At 44.6% G+C, this 21,208-nt stretch overlaps 1 protein-coding gene across 5 annotated transcripts in view; it reads right to left on the reverse strand.

Annotated features, from left to right (window-relative positions):
• The window catches only part of ADAMTS17 (ADAM metallopeptidase with thrombospondin type 1 motif 17), a 172,973-nt gene that overhangs the window by 93,628 nt on the left and 58,137 nt on the right, over positions 1 to 21,208 (reverse strand). For all 5 annotated transcript variants that reach the window (XM_084293408.1, XM_084293407.1, XM_084293409.1 and 2 more), the window contains one exon: positions 13,274 to 13,379. In XM_084293408.1, the coding sequence (XP_084149534.1) occupies positions 13,274 to 13,379 (106 nt within the window). The remainder of the gene's footprint in view (positions 1 to 13,273; positions 13,380 to 21,208) is intronic.

Genomic DNA, 21,208 nt, shown 5'->3' on the forward strand with positions numbered 1-21,208 from the left:
ACTACGACTCTCAATAGGTTTCCTATTAAAAGCCCCAAATCTGAGTCTGAGGACAGTTCCAAAGGCTGGGGGAAATTGATTTAGGAGATGCTTTAAAATTTTTCAACAGCTGCAACTTTATGGCTGGTAAAAGACCAGTTGAGAAAGCCCCAGGTTTATTATCTTGCGCTCCCTGTTTGGTGGGGAGAAGTTATAAAGTAGGGGAAAGAATCAAATGTAATAGAAAATATGATCAGCCATAAAACAAGTGCTTTTCTCCAGGCAGAAAGAGAGTAGCAAGTGACATAAGGAGGCATGATGAGGGGAAACTTAAAAAAAAAAAACACAACAAACCATACCCAGAAGTGGAAACACCATGAACTTCTACAATCCCCCTGTTTCATGTAAGCACTTGGGCTGGCTGTTAATAAGAGCTTCTCCATAACCTCCCTGAGAAAGCCAAACCTTTCCATTTGTCTGCACATAATTCAGGGTGAATCTGATGCTGGTTCGCTTCAGAAATGAACAGCAATCAGGACAAGCAAGGCTTCCCAAGGTGACCTGGCTGTCACCCTAGGTACTCACTAAACTTCTGCGTGACACAAGTGCTCCCCACGCGACTGGCACTAATGTCAAAGTCCTCGTTTCTCCAAGGACAGTGAAAGACGATGTCCAGCTACCCACAAGGACGTGAGGACAGTGCTCTGTCCTGCCCTGCAGTGGGAAAAATCCAAGGGAGAGTCTTTCTATACCTGAAGGACCTACTCAAACTGCTGCAAAAGTGAAGGTCAGCAAAGCTCAGTGAGACCACAAAGGTTTCTGCATTCTTGGCAGGTCTTTGCTGGAAAGCACGTTTTCTCTACCTGTGTTTATAACGGGAGGCTCTTAGCCGCAGATGTTCTTTAGAAGGGCTCCATTTCTGCAAAGCATCAGCGCTCCCTAAGAGCTACGTGCAGAACCCCCAGTTGCACGCGGCAGCAGGGCAGGTCACTGCTGACCTTTTCTAAAGAGCATAGAGGAAAATCATTCCCTGTGACTCAGCTCGCCACGACTCACCCAGAGAGAATGTGGCATTAACCACTGAGCCAGGACGAAGCACAAATTTCTGTCTGAACCCCACCGTAACAATATAAACGCAGAAGGAGGGACAGGACAGGACAACATCCTCGTTTAGTGTGAGAGGAAACGGGAAAGGGGAGCTGTAACTTCCCTGCTCTGGCATTTCAGCGTGGGCAGGATGACAGTGCCCTGTGGAAAGCCTGCTGCTTAGACACGCTGTGGGCACAAATGCCATATTTATGCATACAAAGGGCACACCTGAAGGACAAATTCCTTCCCCTTCCCACTTCCTATCAGGTCTCCACAAATGGCTGAGAAGGGAGTTCTGTCTCCAGAGTCCACCCGATCTCAGCAGCCAAGGAAGATGCTGCTCTGGCAGGTTACACACGGTGCCTGGCTGCAGCTGAGGACATCACGCGGGGTCATGAAGCTCCAACCAGCACAGGTCATGAAGCAGAGAACGTACATCAACAGTCCTCAGCAGCTACTGACTTGGGCTGGATCTGCACCAGCAACTTAGAAGTGGGAGACGGTATATCACATAATCAAGCCTGTGAGTCGTCCAGTCCCAAATCGAGTTCAATGTTAGGAATTTTTTATTAACGTTTGAAATCGAAGCTGTGTCACTGGAAAGATGCCTGCTTCTGAACTGGTTCAACATGTTTAACATTTCAATAGAAAACGCTGATATCTTGCGAGTTATGAGGCTTCCAACCAGTTGAGAATAAAGGCATAACAAAGTCAGAAGTGAAATGGGGTTGCTCGTTACAGCTGGAATTATAATTGGAGCTGCATTGCAAAACAAGGACAGTAAGTTCAAATGCAGAGTGACCTAGGAAGGTGATGTGTCTGTAAGTAACCAAAGAGAGGCAGAGACAGCCAGAGGGGTCAGAAGGGAGTCCAAGCGAGGCTTGGACAGAGGGCAAACTAACAGATGCTGGGGAAACACGCTGGGGTGAGCTGAGCGAGGAAGGAGGAGTGAAATAGCTTGCATAACCTTCTTACAAAAACAACGGTCACTGGGTCTGGTGGCTTAATGGAAAACAGGCTTTTTCACCTTGTGCTTCTCGAACATGTGAACGCAGCCTTCTAAATATAATCTGACTGTTTCAGAGGCTGTCAGGAGGTACTTGGGGGAGCTGGGATGCAGAGGGGAAGACGACCTTACTTAGAGCATTTGTAATAATCGAAGATGGTCGTTGTGTACATACTGTTATCTAGGACAGGGGTGTTCAGGATGGGTGCCCAGCTTTTGTTTCGTTTATCAGGAGAGACAACATTTAAAGGGAGCCATGACTAATGGACTCTTGTTTTCATAACCAAGTTTATGTCACTCTAATAGTGAAGTAACCAGACATTTTATATGGTTATCTGCTCATCAAGCAGCCAAGAAGTCAACAACAGCGAGTGAGAACACTCCAACGCCTTTGGTGAATTGCAGTGTGGAAAGCTGTGGTTTATTCAGCTGCGTGACAGATCCAGCCCTTTATTATATGGTTTTCATTTAAAAAGAATTATTTCTTTTGCCACAGAATCTGGAAGGCAGCAAGTATAAGCTTGTGTGGCAAGGGACATACAGCACACACTAAGATGGCAGGCACGGGCACTGCAGCACTGCACTCACCCAAGCGTTTCGTCTCCAAGTTTGGTGCCCACGGGGTCCCAGATACCTGTACCAGAGCTGCCCAGACCCTGCTGACACAGCGGCAGTCCTCTTAGCTGGTCTGATGGAAGTTACACCAGGGCCATGAGGAACAAGGTGAGTCATCTCATGATCTCCTCTCCAGCAATAACATCACATGCCCAAGTCACGAGTGACTCCTGACTGAAAAGAGCAATGAAATTTCTCTCCGGCTATCAGTGAAGAGACACCAGCTACTCATTACTCCTAAATCAGGAATAAAGTTATCCGAGGGTCAAAGGGTAATGTCCTCATGAAAATGTATGCACTGAGCTGTTCCCTTGACCTCCACAAGATTTAATTCACTTCAATCCACTTCCTGGATGTGAAAAATGCTTTTTCACTTGCTTTAGGTTGGTCTCAAAAAGCAGGGAAGTGTTGCACAAGGAGCACAGTGAATGAAACAGAGCACAGCAGTGGGCAGAGAAAGACTCTGCTGCTTTTCTTTCCTGGTGAGCAGAAGCTGCTGTGTCCCATCTGCAGCTCCTTGTAAGCAGAAAGCACCCTGGTACATTGCAGGACTAACATGCTGACGGAAAACAAGCTGCTTGCTTTCAGCACTGCCAGAAAGTGGGTGAGAACAAGGCCCCAGAAAATGTGACATGCATTTCCTTAGAAGATGAAAAGCAAATTTAAATTATAGGGTGGAAAAAAAAAGACAAAAACCCTGGGATAGCTGGGTGGGAGAGCCCACCCACTAGGGAACAAAGAGAAAGGCTCAGTAAGAAGGGCTGACAGGTCTGTCACTCAAGGTGTTGCCAACCTGAGGGGAAGCTCTTGCATGCGAACACCTGAATGTGCCGTGCTAAAACTTCTGCAAAACCAGCGAAAGCCTCTAGTCAATCACATTAATTACCGAGGATAAAACCTGAACAAAGAGATGCAACATGAGAAGATATTAAAAGAATCTCTACAGGGGAGGGAGAGACAGAGAGCATATTTGCCTAATCTGTGCACCACAAGCAAGCACAGATGTCCCACACGCCGCCCCACCAGGAAGCCACCCACTGCCGTGCACTGGGGAAGACGAGGCAGCCTGGGGAACGCGCTGCAGGAGTCGGGAATGCTGACTGCTGGCTGCCTTCCCACACGTGGAGATCAATTCTGCACTCATGGAGGTGGGAGAGAGGAGATGGCCAACATCAAAAGACAGAGGCACAGATGTAACTGTAATGTGTGTAATTCTACCAGCATCCCGTCTTCTGAAGTCCCCAGAGAAGCCACTGTATCCATGCTTTATGGTTCCCAGATCAGCAGAAGTCTTGTTCGCAGAAAGAAATATTGCTCAGCCTCTTTTGTTTATTCTTCCTTTTTGGTCTAGGTTGATGATCTTTGTGGGGCTGCAGACTCTGCAAAAATCCATCCCGTGCGACCTTCTTCACTGATTCACCTACATGACAGGTGCATGTAGAGGACAGTAACGAACATGTGTGCCTTCTTTTGATTCTAAGAACGAAAAAAAACAAACAGTCTCTCCAATAACGGATCCATCTGCAGTAGCCAAGCCCCTTCAGCTGAAGACATGCTGGAAGGATATGGCATTTCCAGTAGTAGCCTTCTTGCTCCCTAAGCTCTTGGGATTTTTCATGATGGTGCAGCTGGTAAAAAAAATATTATCGCCCAATCATCTGGCCTTGGTTATTGAGAAGTGACCGTAGATGTTCAGTACGCTGCTACTTAAGTCTCTCTCTTAAGTGATCAGCAGGGAGAATCTTGATATCAGGCAGGAGCACTGCAAATCATGGCTTGGTAAGAAGAGCACTTTGGAAGTGCTATGTCCAGAGCAATACTGAAATGGAAACCTTTGGAGAGCGAGGATGCCTGGCTGCCTACAAATTTCAAGGTGAATGCAGCCAAGGTTGCTCTCACAGTGTCAAAGAATGCCACAAGAAAAAAAGTAAAAAGCAGTTTGAGAAGAGACAGTATTGCTTTGAACGACCTTGGTTTGAACGTATTAATATGAAGACAAATTTTAGAGAAATAAAAGTCTGTTATCTTCATAGGAAGATACCTCTTTAGAAGGTCTTCAGCTGGTACGATGTGTAGCATGCACATCATTTAACTGATGACAGCTTTCTGGAGACAGCAAATGAGTTTTCCCTCACGGGAGTCTGCCCATCACATTCAGAGGTGATGCATGCAATAATGCATGCTACAAATCCAGTAAGATTACAAACACCATCAATTTTTTCAGAGTGAGCTCCAGGTGCGCACTGTAGCACTTAGGATATAAAAGGAAAATATGATTTTTTTTTCTAAACAAAACAAGTTTGGTTTTTTTACTTGGAGAGCAGCCTCAGTACCATATCTGGATTAGTACCGAAAGGGTGTCAACAACAGCAAAGCAATGTAGTAAGACATCAAAATTTATACCCAATGGAGAGGATGGAAAATGATTAGATGTGAGCTGAGAACACCGAGAACAAAGTCGTCCTGATTATTTTGTTTGTCTAGTAACTTCCTCTTGCTGAATTTTATTCCTCAACACAACCATTGGCCAAGAGGCTGCCAATCTCATTCCACTGCAGCGCTGCCTTGCTCTGACATAATGGCAAAGGGAACCACATTTTTAGAGGCAACATCATTTCTACTGGCACTGCTGCTGCTGCTGAGTTACTACAAAAGGCTTTGCCCATGACAGTCTGGGATTTATCACTTTCCCCAGCTCTGCAGTCATTTTCACCTGGAACCTGTTGAACTCAGCAGGCCAGGCAGACAGCCTGGGTTACAAGCGATTGGAACCCAACTGCTAGTGGAAAAGTAAATACTTCAGCTAGATTGCTGCCCTTGTATAAAAACAAACGATTATTTGCTAAGTGGCACTTGCAAACCTAGTAATTCGTGTGTTGGGGTGTACTGGAGAAGTCGCACAATGGGGGCTTGTACTGTTCCTGTGCTTTGGGTCACTGGGTCCACAAGGCTGTTGCCAGCAAAGCCAATGAAGTATGAAACCAGAACCCCAGTAGCAGGAAACATATGAAAGATTTCCCAAATCATTACAGCCCAGCTATTAAACACGGCCTTGGCCTACTCAGCAGAATACGCCTTCAAAAAGAAAGATAGCTGGCAAAGCCACAAGGCTGGTGATTAAACAGAATTGTGCTGTCTGGGAGTTTCTAAGGAACTGTTGGTTGCCTGTTTGGTGCACTTACGTTAAGCAAAGCTGCACGAGATGCTCAAAACCAAAGGAATGAGTGGGTCTGCGACAGAACATTGCTTCACTCGGGATTGCACAGGCATCTTCCGCAAAGCGCCGAGTAAAACCATAGAAACCCTTGCCCAGAATCACACAAGTGCTGGCCACAGCAGTCCTCAAAGCAAGGGGAGGCAGACATTCCCATACCCAGCTCCAACGTGGCTGCACTCCAGTACTGTAAATAAACTACCAGGCTAGGAAGATAATTTGGGTGGCAAAAGATACACGACAGAGGGGAAGGACCCCACCACTACACTACTATGAGCAGGTTTAGTTACTTTACCTGTAAATATCTTGCAGTCTTACATACAGATGAAGTAGAACCAATCACATCATCCATATGGCACATGGCGTTACTCAAACTTCTCAATTTCTCCTTCACAGCCATCTTTTTCTCCACTTGATTTCCCCAAAATTTCTGCCTTCTCCAAATTCTACTCCGCTTCTACCAAACAGCTTCACATCTTTAATCTCACACTAAAACCGACGGTGCGTGAATATCCATGCGTGGTTCTGTCCTTACTAAAACAACTTGCCCAGCCAAGTTTAATACAACAGCATTATTCTACTTCTGGAATTCAATATAATACAAGATACCTGAGCAAGTTAATCATACGGGCAAACACATGTTCTGTTTAGGGATGCCCCACCACTACCTCTTCCTCAACATATCAAGTCAAACCATCCATGCTTGCAGAAGCTTCCACTGGCTTTATTTATGTTTAGATCTATATCTATCTTTGATCTCTGCTTTCTATCATCAAGATGCAAATATTAAGCTACTTAGGTTCACAATATATCTTTTTGGTCTGACTCAGACCTCTCGGTGTGTTACTGAAGTTGGAAGAAGCACCTCCTGAAATGTCAGGCTGTATGTAGCTCTCTCTCAAAACCAGAGCGTGTTACTAAATAATTGTTTTGACCTGTACAAAGATACGTGATGAAAGAGACAGTATTTCATTATGTCTGCTTGGTGCTGTACAGAGAAGGGTAACTTAACTGTGAAAATGTGCTTGCAATTATCTGTGGAAGAAGAATGAAAACCTGGGAGGAGGGGAACAAGGGAGCCTGGGAACAGAGAAAGACATTCCACAACAGATTTACAACACAAATGGCAGAAAATAAAATTAGCAACTCCAGGGTGGGTACGGACTGCTGCCAGCATTTTTGGCCAGCCCCAGGGTATGTCTACACGGCAGTCAGTCACTCCCAGGAATCAATCCTGGGACTGCAGCGTGCTGGAACAGCGACATTCTCCTGTGAGATTTAAAAAGGGGAGCGCTGGCACTAGAAGAATTTAGCTGGGGTACGTCTGAAACAAACTGCTCAGTGACTCAGGCCGTCTCGGTGCAGCAACATGGTTTCTGGTACCTGAGCTTGCCAGAGTAAAGCTTGAATGGGATCGCCTCAGCCTCCAACGGAGGAGAACCCCTGGGATCCGACTGACCTTGATTTTCAGTCCCTCCAAACGCAGCCATGTGAGTTCCAGCACATCATCATCTGCAGCGTGGCCAAAGCAGCCACACAAGCTTTTACGAAGGCGCAGAGGGAATTGCAGCGCAGCTCCCCACGAGACAGAATCTACATCCAAACCGCCAGCAGCGCTGTCAGAGAGGTATGCACAGCCACAAGCAGATGTCCTGTCAGACAGCCACAGGCTGCATCCCTGAGCCACTGTGTAAACAGATACCAACCTCCAGGCCCATGGACGGGCACCTCTTCGCAAGGTCTCTGGTAAAACATTGGTGAACTGGAGTAAGAAGCCTGTTGGCAGCGCTGAAACACTGCCTCGTGCATTCAAGTTCTGCCTCATTCACAGCACAGACTAGAGGTAGAAGTGAAGTTATCCAGATAACCCTGAAACCGAGATTTTTGTGCTTCCAAATTTTACTCTGCAACTTCAGTAACAATGGTTTTAATTCCTGTTGGGAGGTAAGTAGTAATATGGGGACAGACTGCTTCCTGGTAATTAATCAGTATACTTTTGCAATACCAATTAAAGAAAAATATTCCACAGAAATTCACATCAGAAATTCAGATTTACCTGCCTGATAAATGTGAGACTAACTCAAGCCCCCACCACACTTCAAACAGCACCTGCAAGGTCTGATCTCTTTGTCAGCACTGTAACACTCCAGGACCTTACTGGTCACTTTGCTCGGGCTTCTAAAAACCAGCTGTTTACAGATGCTTTTAAAAAATTCTTGCATTTGCCATCATGATAATGCAGATGTTCAAAAGAGTGAGAAAAAGAAGTCCAGATGGGAGCTTTCACGACAAAACAGGCTGCCTACAACAGTACAGTCATGCATTCAAGGCTAGAATACAGTGAGCTGCTCTAAAAAAGAGAGGGCTGGGAGTTCTTTCTTTTAAAACAGCTTCCTAGCTCCAACAAGCTGCAGCTAAATGTTATAATCCCAGGATAAAGTAAGGATTTGTAGCTAAGGTTCCTCCATTTTTATGTCATTTCCAGAACTCTTCCCCTGCACTGTTACCGTGATTTGGCTGGCTCCATTGTCACTGGCACTGTGCTGCCTGGAATCACAGAGCAGGAACAGAAATGGTTTTGTATCAGTGCACTCTGCAGTGTTACCTGACTCCTGAGATCCGTGTCCGATTCACTCTAGTGGTCCTCAGCTTCCCTAGGAAACTGAGATTCTCAAACGCATTTGTACACACTGGAGGGGAAGGAGGATGTTAATTTCCTGTCTGGTTCCTAGGAAGTGCGCTCATACACCTGCACTGCACTGACCCGGATTTGCCAGTGCAAGCTGTCATCGGACGTTTTGCTGTATGAATTCTGCACCTGCTCAAGATGCTTCCTCCTTCAGCCTGCAAGACTTTTAAATCCTGCCTTCGAACTATTTCCATGAAGGAATCTCTGCTGGGTGCTGCACTAGACAGACCAGGGCAGCAGGTTTTTTTCACAAGTCTTTCAGCATCAATATCATGCCAAGAAGGGAACACCCAGAGAGCATTTTTCCTTTACCTGCCATGCCATCATTGCTCGAGACACACTGCAAAGGTCGTACTTACTTACACAGCAAATAATTATGCACCCTGAAGTCATTGTAACCAAGCTATGTCTATCAATACTTAGATGTCAAGCAAATAATCATACTGGACAGAAACCTGCTGGTCCTAAACACTTCTCTTAGCTGATTCCAAATCCAGAGCTCTTTGGTTTGTGCATTATAGGCTTTTTACCTTTGGACTCATTTTTGTCCTCATCTGTTTCAGCTTCAAGTTTGAGGCCATGCGGTTTCAGACTGCTGGCATCGGACTGCATCTTCCTTATTGTTAGTTGATTTTGATCCACTTTCTTAAGGGCATCTGACACAGCGTGGCTTCCAGCCACACCACCTCAGGCTGTTCTCTCACCATATAGGCAGTGCCAGGTTCCGCTAGCTCATGAATGGGAATCCTCCCTCCCCACCCAAGCCTCCCCCCCCAGCCCACAAGAGGAAAGCCAAGGCTGTTGAAAGAAACAGGAATGGCAACAAAGCTGGCATTGTTGGTCTGAAAAACCACTGACTACAGCCCACCCGCTTCATTTAGGGGTAACGGATTCAAGGATGAATCCCAGCTTTTGTTGAAAAAAAAAAATCATTTGCCTTTTTCTTTACAGAACGTCTTGGAAATGGTAACAATGTCAGTGCTGTAGGCAGAAAGAGACCGAGGGGAGGGGGAAATGGCACTATTTTTCTAAAAGTCACAGTTGTTCAGGGTGGTCTTTGGGGTATGACTCTCAGATCAAGTTCACGCTGGTGCAGTTCATGGGGGAGGAGAGAAGCGCTATTCAGGATCCTGTTGACAACAGTTGGGCATTTTTAAACTCTTATTCCACCAGTCTGAGGAAAGATGAGAGTAAGAAAGTTTTCAACAGAGTTAACGGTTTATAATTTGAAAACCCTGGACTTAGGGTTTTTAAGACTTCAGGGAGCACTGTGATCATCGTGTCTTCTGGGTAGGTCAGAACACAGTACTCCACCCAGCAGTCTCTGGATAAAAACCAATTAACCGTGGTTACAGTAAATTGTGTTACTTTAAAAGGCAGCCACTACTGACCACGCTGAACAAAGGAGCAATGCTTGCTAAGGATCCTGTTTTACATGGTAAAAAGTTTAAGATCTGTAGCCTCAACATGCGTTCAGTGGTCTCTACCTTGCCTGTTACTTTCTTGCAGCAGGAAATTTTCAGGAAAAAGTGCATCTGAATTCCAATGGATGCTCCCTTTGTGTCCACAGACCAAAACTCTCTCTTCAGATTTAAGGATGTAAATACAACGGACAGAAGTTACACCACTCACCTCACAATCGAGCAACAACCACCCTGCAGATGAATTTTTATAGGATCTATAAGCATCATCCTAGTGGACCTATTTAATGATGTCTCCATGTCTTCAGTGCAGCTGTCCGTAACAGTGATTTTGCAGAGAGTCCAAGTGACATTAGCTGCAAATTAGGAACTTGACACATCAATTAGTAATCTATTCACTTTTTCCAAAGTCTACATCAGAAACAATCTGTGAACACCAAATTGAGCTTGTGATCTCCAAGGACATTTGTTAGTCTTAGGGCAAGAAGTAATAAATCTCAGCTTTTCAACACTACAGAAATCAGCCCTCAATAAAGCTCAAAATTACAGTTCTCCAAAATTTATAATTTTGCCCATATGGGTGTAAGTTTGGGTTTGATTTTTTTTTTTTTTAATAAAGTTTAAGAAAATTGCCTTTAGTTCTCCTTGTTTTCCCTTTTCAAACTTGAAGCTCTTCTCAGCTTCATTGTCTTTGTCTCTGCACAGCTCACACTCATTTTAAAAACTTCTACCAGTCTGTAGGGGAAGCCTGCACGCAGTCCTTCTACGTGCACAAGACATGCTGCAACAGGTCTGCTCACAGCATCCTGTTGAGGTTCAAAAACAGGTGTCAGGCCTCTCCTTATTCTCCTGATAAGGTTGGTGGGAAGATTCCTGCTGACTCCAAGACCTCCAAGCATCAATAAACTGACCAGAAGGAACTAACTAACTAGGCCACTGGTGGGTGACACTATAGAGGGATGATTTTGATGCTCAAGGAGAGTGGTGACAGAAAGATGGCATTTTTTCCTCTCTTCCTTCTGCACACTGGGGTTTGATTAAGCATGCATGTTAAGTGAGGGAAGAGTGGGCAGAAGGGCTAGAGGCCTCACTCCAGTTTGTGAAAGAAGTGCAACGCAGTGTGGAATAGGCTAACCTGGAAGAGGTGGTAGCAGAATCCTGACAGCAGCTTCTCTAACCTAACCATCTGGCTCCTTCAGCTGGAGCCTTCCTGGTTCAGGTGCATCTCAGAGACACACTCCCCTGACCTAGAGACCCCAGGTCTCTAGACTGGCTCTTAGAGACCCTCCAAGTCCCTCCATACCCAAGCAAACTTCCTAATCTCTCTTTCGTGAGCCTGTTCTAGCCTCTTTTCTCTGAGGGAAGTGGTTCATAAGGCAGTTCTGTTACAAAACACAACCTCCTTTACCACCTGTCCCTCTTCACCTGCAATCTTTATTTAAGCTCTCCATCTCCCCCCACAACAGGACCTAAGACTCTCCTGAAGCCAAAGCTTCTCTGCACAGTAGTGCACTCCATGTCCAGCCCAAGCCATCCTCTGCCGGCCTCTTTAGACATCTCTTGAAAATAGCTTTCCAAGATGGACGCAAAGAAAGAAAACCAGCAGAGAAAGGGCACTGTGCTCTTACCACCAAAATTGCTCTGAGGGAAGAAAATGATTTGCTCTTTTCTGCACAGATGGAGAGCTGCATCCGAAAACATTACATCCCCGATTTGTGTTGTGAATTTTTTGCAAGGCATTATTAGAAGGAAGCTTGACAGCTCTGCTGGGAAACTTGGCAAACACCGTGGCAGACCAGTCTCACTCTTTTACACAGCTGGATTTTCTGCAGCCCAAGTATTTTTCCCTCCTGCTCTTGGCCCATCCAAAGATGAGTGCTGAATTTCCCTTAACATTACCCACAGGTTAATTTGTTATTAAGCTTAGGCTCAGTTTAACATCTTGGCATGCAGTTTAAATAAAACCAAAACCAAATGTCCTTCATTTCTGCTGAAACCACCCTTGGTTTGGCTCGGCTGCCTTTGGTGTCACTGGAGGGTGAACAGGAGATTCGTTTTCATCTTGTCATTTCTGGTAGTAACCTAAATATCCTCCATGCAACTCTGAAATACATTGCTATAAAATAATTATTTGTCATGCAACGAGAGTGGCCAGAATCTGAACACGATACATTGGCTCTGACTTAGCTGTCAAATATTTGTTACTGTAGGGAAGAAGGATACAATAGACACATAAACCGTAGGAGTCCAGAAGGGTGCAGACAAAATTTCTGTGCAGCTTCTTACTAAAGAAACAATGGTGGGATTTCCCACCTCTCATCCAGAGGCTAAAAGGAGGAGCACTTGAAAACCCCACAGGCACAGCCCTTGCCCCTGTATAATCTTGTTCCTGGTCTAATTCTATACATTACACAGCCTAACTGTGACACGGTGCAATCAGAGTGATGTCAATGGAAAGGGAAAAAACCTCGTAAGTATTATGAGTAAGTGCACATTACACTTAGCCTGGAAAGCAGTGAACGTGGATGCTGACCTTTGGGTTAACTCATTAACTGCGCTAAGACTATGCAGCAAATGACTCTTCCAGTCAATTTTGGTTCATTCTGCCCATGGAAGATTCACAGGCAGCTTAACAGTCTTCAAAGTCACCTGCAGAAAGTACCTGGGAAGCTCATTCTGTAAATTTCAGTCCGACTATGAATTATCACATCCTTTGCTATTTTTTCCCAGTCAATGTGTGTTGGTCAGCTGTGGCTGAGCTTACAAATCAAGTCATACAGTATCTGTTGATCAAGTAATGATGTTTAAAGGCATTCGCAAAATGCTGATATTTACAGTTCAGTCGCTGTGAGTTATTGCACTTGCAGGTGTAAAGCTATTACTTAAGTACTGAACTATTGAAACCCTTGACAGAGACACTTAAACTTAAGGGAAGATTTAGCAAGTTCGAAGATTTTGAAGCTGATGTTGTTTTCCTGGGCCTATTCTAAAGCATAATTTGCACAATTTGTCTCTAGCTATTAACACCAACCATTCAAGGGAACGAGGCCTTTTCATGCTATTCAAAATCAAACTACAGAGTGGCAAAGAGAGGAGGATCAAACAGAAACTTTTGTGTGTGCTGAACCAATTATTTACGCAAATTTGACAGATTTAGGAAATCATAACAAACATGGTGCACCAGTAATTTCATTTGTATGGCTTTAAATAGAAGTACCCTGCAGTGGCATCAGTAAATAAATGGAAAGAAAAGGTCTTACTTGTGCCCAAGTTCGTGTGCAATTGTAAATGCCAGATTGAGACCGTTATCTTCAGCAAGTACACATTTTCTCTTGGCACTGCAAACACCTCCCAGGTAAGCAATTCCTGCAACAGAAACACAGAGAACGTGTCCCATCAGAGTTGGTGAAGCAACTCATGCACTCAAAACGTACAACAGTAACCCAACCAAAAGGACAAAAGATGCACCTAGCATGGAGTAGTTTTCATCTGAGTATTTTCTTCTTCATATTATTGATAAATCAGTCCAGGGTTTTAGCAGACAGGAAAAAAAATCAAGTTAAGCACAGACACTTTTCACTAGAAAACATTTCACTGTCCATACAAACTCAAAAATTCACTGAAGCTTGTCTATGCCCCCTACTACAGTATTAGAAGATACAGTGAAGTAGCCTTAACAACTACTTTAATGGAGTTGCCCGGATTTTCAGAATAATGTTGATGAGAAGGAATAAAAATAATAAAAGCTGATATTCTCTGAAAAGCTCTTCCATTTCCCCTTATTTTCGTACCTACAGAAGGCAAGAGTCTTACCATCACTCCTGGTGGTAAGTCAGAAGGCCAACATAGGTGGCAGAAGAAGGCCAACAATATGGACGTGAATATCCATTACCAGGGGAATTCTGGATGGAATGAAGGGGTGGGCAATAGCCTCTTAGTTCAGCATTAGCAGCAAAGAAGTGAAGGCAGCACAGAAATCAGACACTAACATTTGCTTACTTTAAAAGTGCTGACTGTGGAAGGCCGGATTCATACCAGATGCAAAACATAAAATAAGGATTTAATCTTTTTAAATCAATGACCATAGAAGTCTGAGTTTCATCACTCCTCTTAGACTGACTGGCTTTTTGCTCTCACGATAGTCACGAGGACGTCAAGGAAACACTCTGAAAGTAACACGTTACTTTGAGAAAGAGATTGCAAGCTCACTCCACATGCTAGCCTAATGAACTGGTCAGAGAACAGAATCTCAACTGTTGATGCCTGCAGCGCGTCTTGAGCTATGAATATGCCTTCTGTTTCTTTTAAAGATCACAAAACATTCCTGGTTGATTCTGAAAGGGAAGCAGATATTTCTCCTGATTTATATCTCCTCATATGCACTCTTATGGTAACTTATAAATAATAATATCCGCACCAATTACAGCTTTTTGCTTCCAAACCAACTTGGGAGCAGCAATTTCTGGGAATAATTCTGGCAGAAGAAAAAAAAAAAAAAACAGTTTGGGAAAATGTTAGTTTATTGTAAAACCAATAGCAGAGGGTCTGAGATTAAGAACAACTGCCAGATTTTGGTTAAAGGGGAACAAAAAATTGGTATTTGAGTCACAGAAGCTAAAGATGGAAAGGAATGGTTTGGTGACTCAGTCAACCCTCTGTTCCCTTAGCTTTGTGCCCTTGTGTATTTTTGAGTTCTTAAATCCTCTCCCAGAATGCGTACAGAAATGGGGTGCTTGGAAAGAAGGACTCTTGGTGCCAAACTGATAATCCTCCCCATGGCTGCCTCACCACTGGAGCACACTGCGTCGCCAAAGGGACAGCGATGGCCCACCAGCTGCCGGCAATCCTGCTCCCTGCTGCTAATCCTGCTCCCTAGCTGTGCGAGAAGAGAAGTAGTGAGGGCTGCTGTGTTTGCCCTCCTCCTTAGCTTACACATCCCAGGCTCTTCCCACAGCGGTGTGCTATCAGCCTGTGGCACAATTAGCAGCTACTCCAAAGTCTCCCCTGCAGATCCCTCTGCCTCCTGGGGATGAACACAGCAAACGCAGCTGTGTAATACTGAGCCAGCTCTGCCAAAATGTACTTCTGATGAATAGAGAGGGATATTTTGGTTACCTTTCAGCAGTTTTAGGTACAGCCAACAGCCATGACCAGAGCAGGATTCTGACAAAGCGTTTTGTTCCTACCACTAATCCTGATCATTCCGCCTTTATCTTCAATTTAACCCCTGCCAATTTATCTCTCTGCTGTATTTGACAGAGGAGGATATAACTGAGAGGCAACAAAACCGTATTGCATCTGCAGTTCAGTGGCCAATCAGGCAAGCCAATTTAGCTTGAAGAGATTCATGCTAATTTCCTTCTGATAAACTTAATGAGAACGATTCGATGTTTGCTGGCACTTGGAAATGGAAGGGGGCAGTATTTCCATGTTTCAGAGATGTGGTGTAGGAAAACAACCCAGAGATCTGGCAATATATTAAGAGGTTAAACATCAATTAAAATGTCAAATACATCACGAAGGCCTCAAGCAGTAATTCTTCTAAAGTCTCTGTTTAGCGGTTCTAATCCCCACTGAAGCTGACTGGCAATAACGCTGCTCTGTGCTAAAAGCCTCATTGCTCAATGGTGGAAAACGGATGATGAAGGGCTGGTACATTCATCAGTGGATGAAAAAGAAGCAACCGTGGCTCAGTTATAGACTCTTCATCACCTCACTTTCATTAGTTGTTTTCTATGGTTAATGTGAATCCTGTGTGGCCATTTTATAATATCTGCAATGACCACGTTCAAAATCTAGACATTTAAATTTAGCTTATTATTACAATTATTAAAGACATTTGGTGCAGCAGAGCCCATGGATCAGACAATACAGAAGCAGAAATGAACTGGGCTAAGAAACATAATGGTGGAAAAGCAGATGGCAGAAAACTTTGCCGAAGTTGAACTCAGTAAAAAGTCCAGCCTAGGAACTGAGTGCTTATCAGTAAAAGTCATTCTGGAACAAACTGGTTGTAACAGATTGTTATGACATTATGCTTGCCTCATAAATGTTTCTGAACTGCATAATTTGTATCGAAGTATTTCCTAAGATTAGAACTTTTTATTTGAATGAATACATTTTACTATAAATACAAATACGAAATAGCAAATACACTACTGACCTGCAAACCTAAAGGTCCCATCCAAAGCACCAACATCAACGCAACAGTTCTGTAACGCAGTGCAGTGAGGCATGTAACGGATATGCAGAGAAGAACACACCTTTACATGACAAGGATAGTAGTCCAACACCTTGGTAGCTGCGTTAATACTATTTTTTTTTCTTTATTGGGGTGAATGGAAAGTGATTTTGCCTCTAAAAATTCAATTTTTATCTGAGCCTTGCAAGTTTGCAAAACTGAAATTGAAACTTCGTGAATTCAGACATGCTCATGAAAATCTTGGCATGCGGTGGTTCTACCAGGCTGGGAATAACATAAGAGGAACTTCTCTTCACTTGGTAATTTTGCTTCTGGCTCTGTCTGGGAAACAGGTGTGTGAAAATGAAAAAAATGGGAAGAAAGTTGAACTGCCTTTTTTTTTTTTTTAATATATATTGTGCTCGTGCAAATACAGAGAGGGGCTCTCTTTGGGGACACAAAGTCCTTATCTTTCCAGATACACTAGCTGCCCGCAGTGGCCACAAATCTATTTTTAATATTAAAAAAGGTCAAGCAGGAGCATCAGTGGTAGAGGGAAAGGGAAGCCAATTACTATTTTTACTAAGTGTGAGGGTTTTTTCCTTTCTCCCACGAGGAATTGCATAATTACAGTCCATAACTTCTGTGCTTTGGTTTGAATACGCAAAGCTATCTTTACTTCCACAGCAAACCTTAGGACACAGGCAACTGTGTAAACTCAGATTTATCCAAAAAGTTGTCATACATAAACAGTTTGCAGCTGTTGGCCCTTCTGCCAGCTAATGAGTCCTCTGCTAGCAGTATCTCCAAGGGGAATGATTACATTTATCCTACCAGCTCAGCTCGGCATTAGGATATTACATACTTGCCACAGCAATAGCCAAAGCTGGAAGAAGACAAGTTCTGGTGCATGGGTTCACGTTTCATCCTACTCAAAACACTCGAGGCTTCCTTCTGACAACTGTGGAATATTCACTCAGCAAGTGGTTTGTCCAGGTACTCCAGCTTTCAACTCTCTAATGTCTTGTTTTCATTGCACTCCTAATACTTTAATCTCTTCTTTTGCCAGCCACCTCTGGATACAGAACTTTTACTTGATTAAAACTTGGCTAGCTTCCCTCTTCTCAATGTATTTGCTGTTGGGAAGAGAGCCAAACTCGAAGTCCTGAAGTCTGCTTGGCACAGACAGAGGCCCGTGTATATCTACATGTACAGAGCAAACCTCCCATTCCCCACTGTTACCAGTTTGGTATTGAGCTGATGTTTTCCTCATCCTCCCACGACTCTTCTCTTTGTGCGGCTCACACACTGCCATCAATTACACCCCTGTAGCCTTCAACATCCTACAAAGGGAAATCCGGAAGTCCTAGAAGAAATTCACACTCTGCCTTTTTGTTCTACCGCGATAATATGTTTGACAGAGGCGCCCTGCCTACATTTACACATCAAGTCAGTCACCAAGGGAAACTTTCAGTGCTTGCAATAGTTAGAAATGAAAAATACTTTTCCTTTCTGTAACACTTACACATGAAAAGTCCCCAAATTTAAAAAACATTAAAGAAGAAGCAACAATTACACTGCCTCCGACACAATCCCCATTGCACAGCTGAATAAACAGAGCTCCCAAGATGTCAGCAGCACCCAGGTAAAAAACAACAGCATCCACAGCAGAGCCCTCTCCGGCATGCACAGCACGGGGGGTAAAGTTATTACCATCATCGTCCTACTGAGCCTCCAGCTCCAAGTTTGGTTTGCAGGGATCATCCAGACGAAGCTAAGAGGCTGAGCTGTTCCTTCATTTTATGAGAATGTGCTAGTTCAAGGCCAGACATGCAATTTTAGTGGCACAGATTAATTTGGCTTAGTACCGGATAGTCATTCAGATGCCAATTTCTGTTAATCTTGCAGTAACAACATGGTTTCCATTAGAGTTTAACGTTCATGTATGGAAACTGTTTTCCTTAGCAATAATTTTCATTGTCACTGTATTTAATGAAAACCACGCTGGAAACAAGGCAGTCATTGCCAATCACCAGTACAGGAACTGCAGTACAGCCACACAGAGCACAGGAGACTGCTGCAAGCAGGTAGGAAAACAAGTTAACAATCAACGTGATGAATTATTCAAGCATTTTTAGGAGAAGAGGTTCTGATGCCATGGACCATCCAACAGAACCGATTGTTAGGCACTGCTAGAAATCAGTTATAGCCTATTTTAATTCCCTCCAGGGCAGGAGGTGGCTGAGCTGAACGGAGGACACAGGGCAACATGGGACTGATACCAACACAACCCTCCCCAGAGGAACGGGGAGAGCCTCAGATAACAAGGGAAGAGTCCAAGTAAAAATCCTCAGCAGGAATTTGTAATTCAGCAGAATGAGAGCTGGAATACAGGTGTAGAGGGTGATACAGGTGTATACAACTCCCCTTCTTTTAACTGGTGAAAGAAAAGGGGGTGGAGGAAGTAGCTCCCAGCACTGATTTTTTGCGCACCAGTAAAGCCATGCCATTTCTGCAGGGAGAAGATAATCTGGATTCCAGAGAAATCCACCAGAAGAAGCCTCCAGCTGAAGCCACGTGACTCTTGCTCCTCTGACACTACATGGCACACATTTGTTTTCCTACACCGCAGGCCGTTTCCATTCAAGGATTTCAAACTGGTATCCAAGTCCCCATTAATACTCCTCCCAGCCTTGCTCAGAAACTGGCAAGTACTGCACCAAATTGACAGAAAGGCGAGCTCAGATACAGTATTCAAGTAACTGTTAATACCACACCCAAATTCAGCACTACTTCTGAGAACACACATCAGGCCTTGACTTCCCATATCTTGGCAACCTGTCACAAACATGCCCCTCATCACAGAATCCCCTTCTTTCTTCGGGCAATCTACCTTACCCTGAATTTCAGCGTGACCTCTATAAAACTCCGCTCCTTGCCTCCAAACCAGCAGGATCTGCTGAGATGCTTTCCCAGAACACGAAGTACTCTGTGGCTAGACACCTTCCCTCTGGGACCGACTGATGTCATGTAGTGCCCAATAAAATCTCTTCTTCCTTGTAACTCTGAAAACACTGTCACTTCCAGTATACACAACTGCTGTCAGAATCCCAAAAGTCCAGCAAGGAAAATAAAGAGCTGAACCACAAAGCGTGCTGACTTTCTAAATCTCTCGATTTTCAGTCCACGTACCCTGGAAGACTTAACAAATAAGATCTCCCCTTGATGTTCACACTGCAAGCTGCAGGTATAACGCAGGTGCTGCTACAGCTGATAGCGTAATGCTCCTCAGACCACCACGTCCTGGCAGCACAAGGAATGAAACACACAGCAGCTTGTACAGCGTGAGTGCTGGGAACACCTTCTGAACTACTGCTATGGCACCCAGGGGGCTGCCAGCTGGCCCTGGGTTTCATTTTGAACAACCTGGACTCTTAACTGTAAGAGCCAGATGCAGACACGTGCCTCAGGCTGTGTGTGATGACTGCAGGCATATAAACCCAAACCTGAGCCGCGGCACCGCTGAAGCTGCAGGGAGCTGCTCAGGTGCCCCACCGAGGTCTGTGCAGGAATGTGCTCCACCTGTTCTCAAGCAGATGAGCTCACGTCTAGCTGGGGTTTGTCCACGTGCTCGTTCTTCGCCTTGTACCGTGCTACACCTTTCTGATAACAAAGCGGCTCCAGCTCTTCATGTCTGTAAATCTCCAAAGAAGGCAAATCTTGTAAATCCTCAGAGCTTAAGGGAACTCTTTGGCTATTATCCTTTTCTCCTTGTTTAATAACCCCGCAGGACAGCAGTCAATGGAATATGTGAAATCCCATCCCCAGCACGGCCAACTTCCAGCTTTAGCTTCCAGTGTTTCTGCAGGGCTTCTATGTTTCCCAGGAACCCTCCTGTAGTTTTCAAAGTTTAATGGATGAGTCATTTATCTGCTCCTTTACTGATTAGCCCACACACAGACTTTCCCCATGATGTCAAGAGCCTCATTCTAATGCTACAGGCATTGAATTCACACTCCGCTAATTTGCTGATTTCAGCAGACTTTCTCCCAGCGAAGCAGCTGCCCGGGCAGTTGCAAAGCTCTAGAATCGACACCTCTCATGCCTTTAGGGGTAACTGTCCTGCCCCAGGTCTACAGCAGGAGACTTGAAACTGTATTTGGAACTCAGGAAATCGCTCTTACCTGCCCAGGCATACAGTTTACACCTATGTCCTGGTTTCAGCTGGCCTAGAGTTCAATTTCTTCCCGGCTGAGCATTGGTCAGTGCCAGGTACCACAACAACCCCAAAATAAGCTCACTAAGCCTGTCCCTGTTTTCTTCCAGGTCTTTTCTCTGACCTCTCAACCACTCCAGCATTACACAGCACACACCTTTTCTCACAGACTCGCAGAATAAAAAACGCTGGGAGGCAAGAATCCTCTGGGAGCATGGCAGAAAGGTCTAACCACTCACGCCACTGGTGACAGGTCGCTTCAGACACCAAGTGAACTGAAGAGAGCTGACATGTTCTAACACCTCTCTGGCCTAGAAGAGGCCCTAACTTAGGCCTACAAAAACATGCCAGGCAGACTGCTCATGCTGTGTTATGCCAGCAAAGAGCAGATCATGTTCAGAAACCCTGAGAAGTTTGGCGTGGGCATCTCTGGAAGCCGCACTCCTTTCCAATGCCATTCAACAAGGCTTTGTGACCACGAGCACATTTACCACATGGACCGTAGCTGGAAAGAGGTTCAGTGCTCACAGGAACTCCAGGAAAGCTGGGAACAAGCATCATGGTTAGCCTCACAGACCAGATATCCATCATACGTGACAAAGGTAGCGCTGATCCTGCCCTGGGACGAAGGAATGCATGGAATGACCACCTGAAGCTCCTTCTAGTCCTGGTTTTCTGTGCTCTTACAATATGCACTGGGATCTAAGACTTCAGCAACAGAGATAAAAAGAAACGCCCTGTTTATTCGCCATCTGCTCTTTGTTCAGCGTGACATCTCTGATCACATTAACATTGCTC

Source organism: Netta rufina (genome assembly GCF_964035555.1).
Source record: "Netta rufina genome assembly, chromosome: 11".
NCBI lineage: Eukaryota > Metazoa > Chordata > Aves > Anseriformes > Anatidae > Netta > Netta rufina.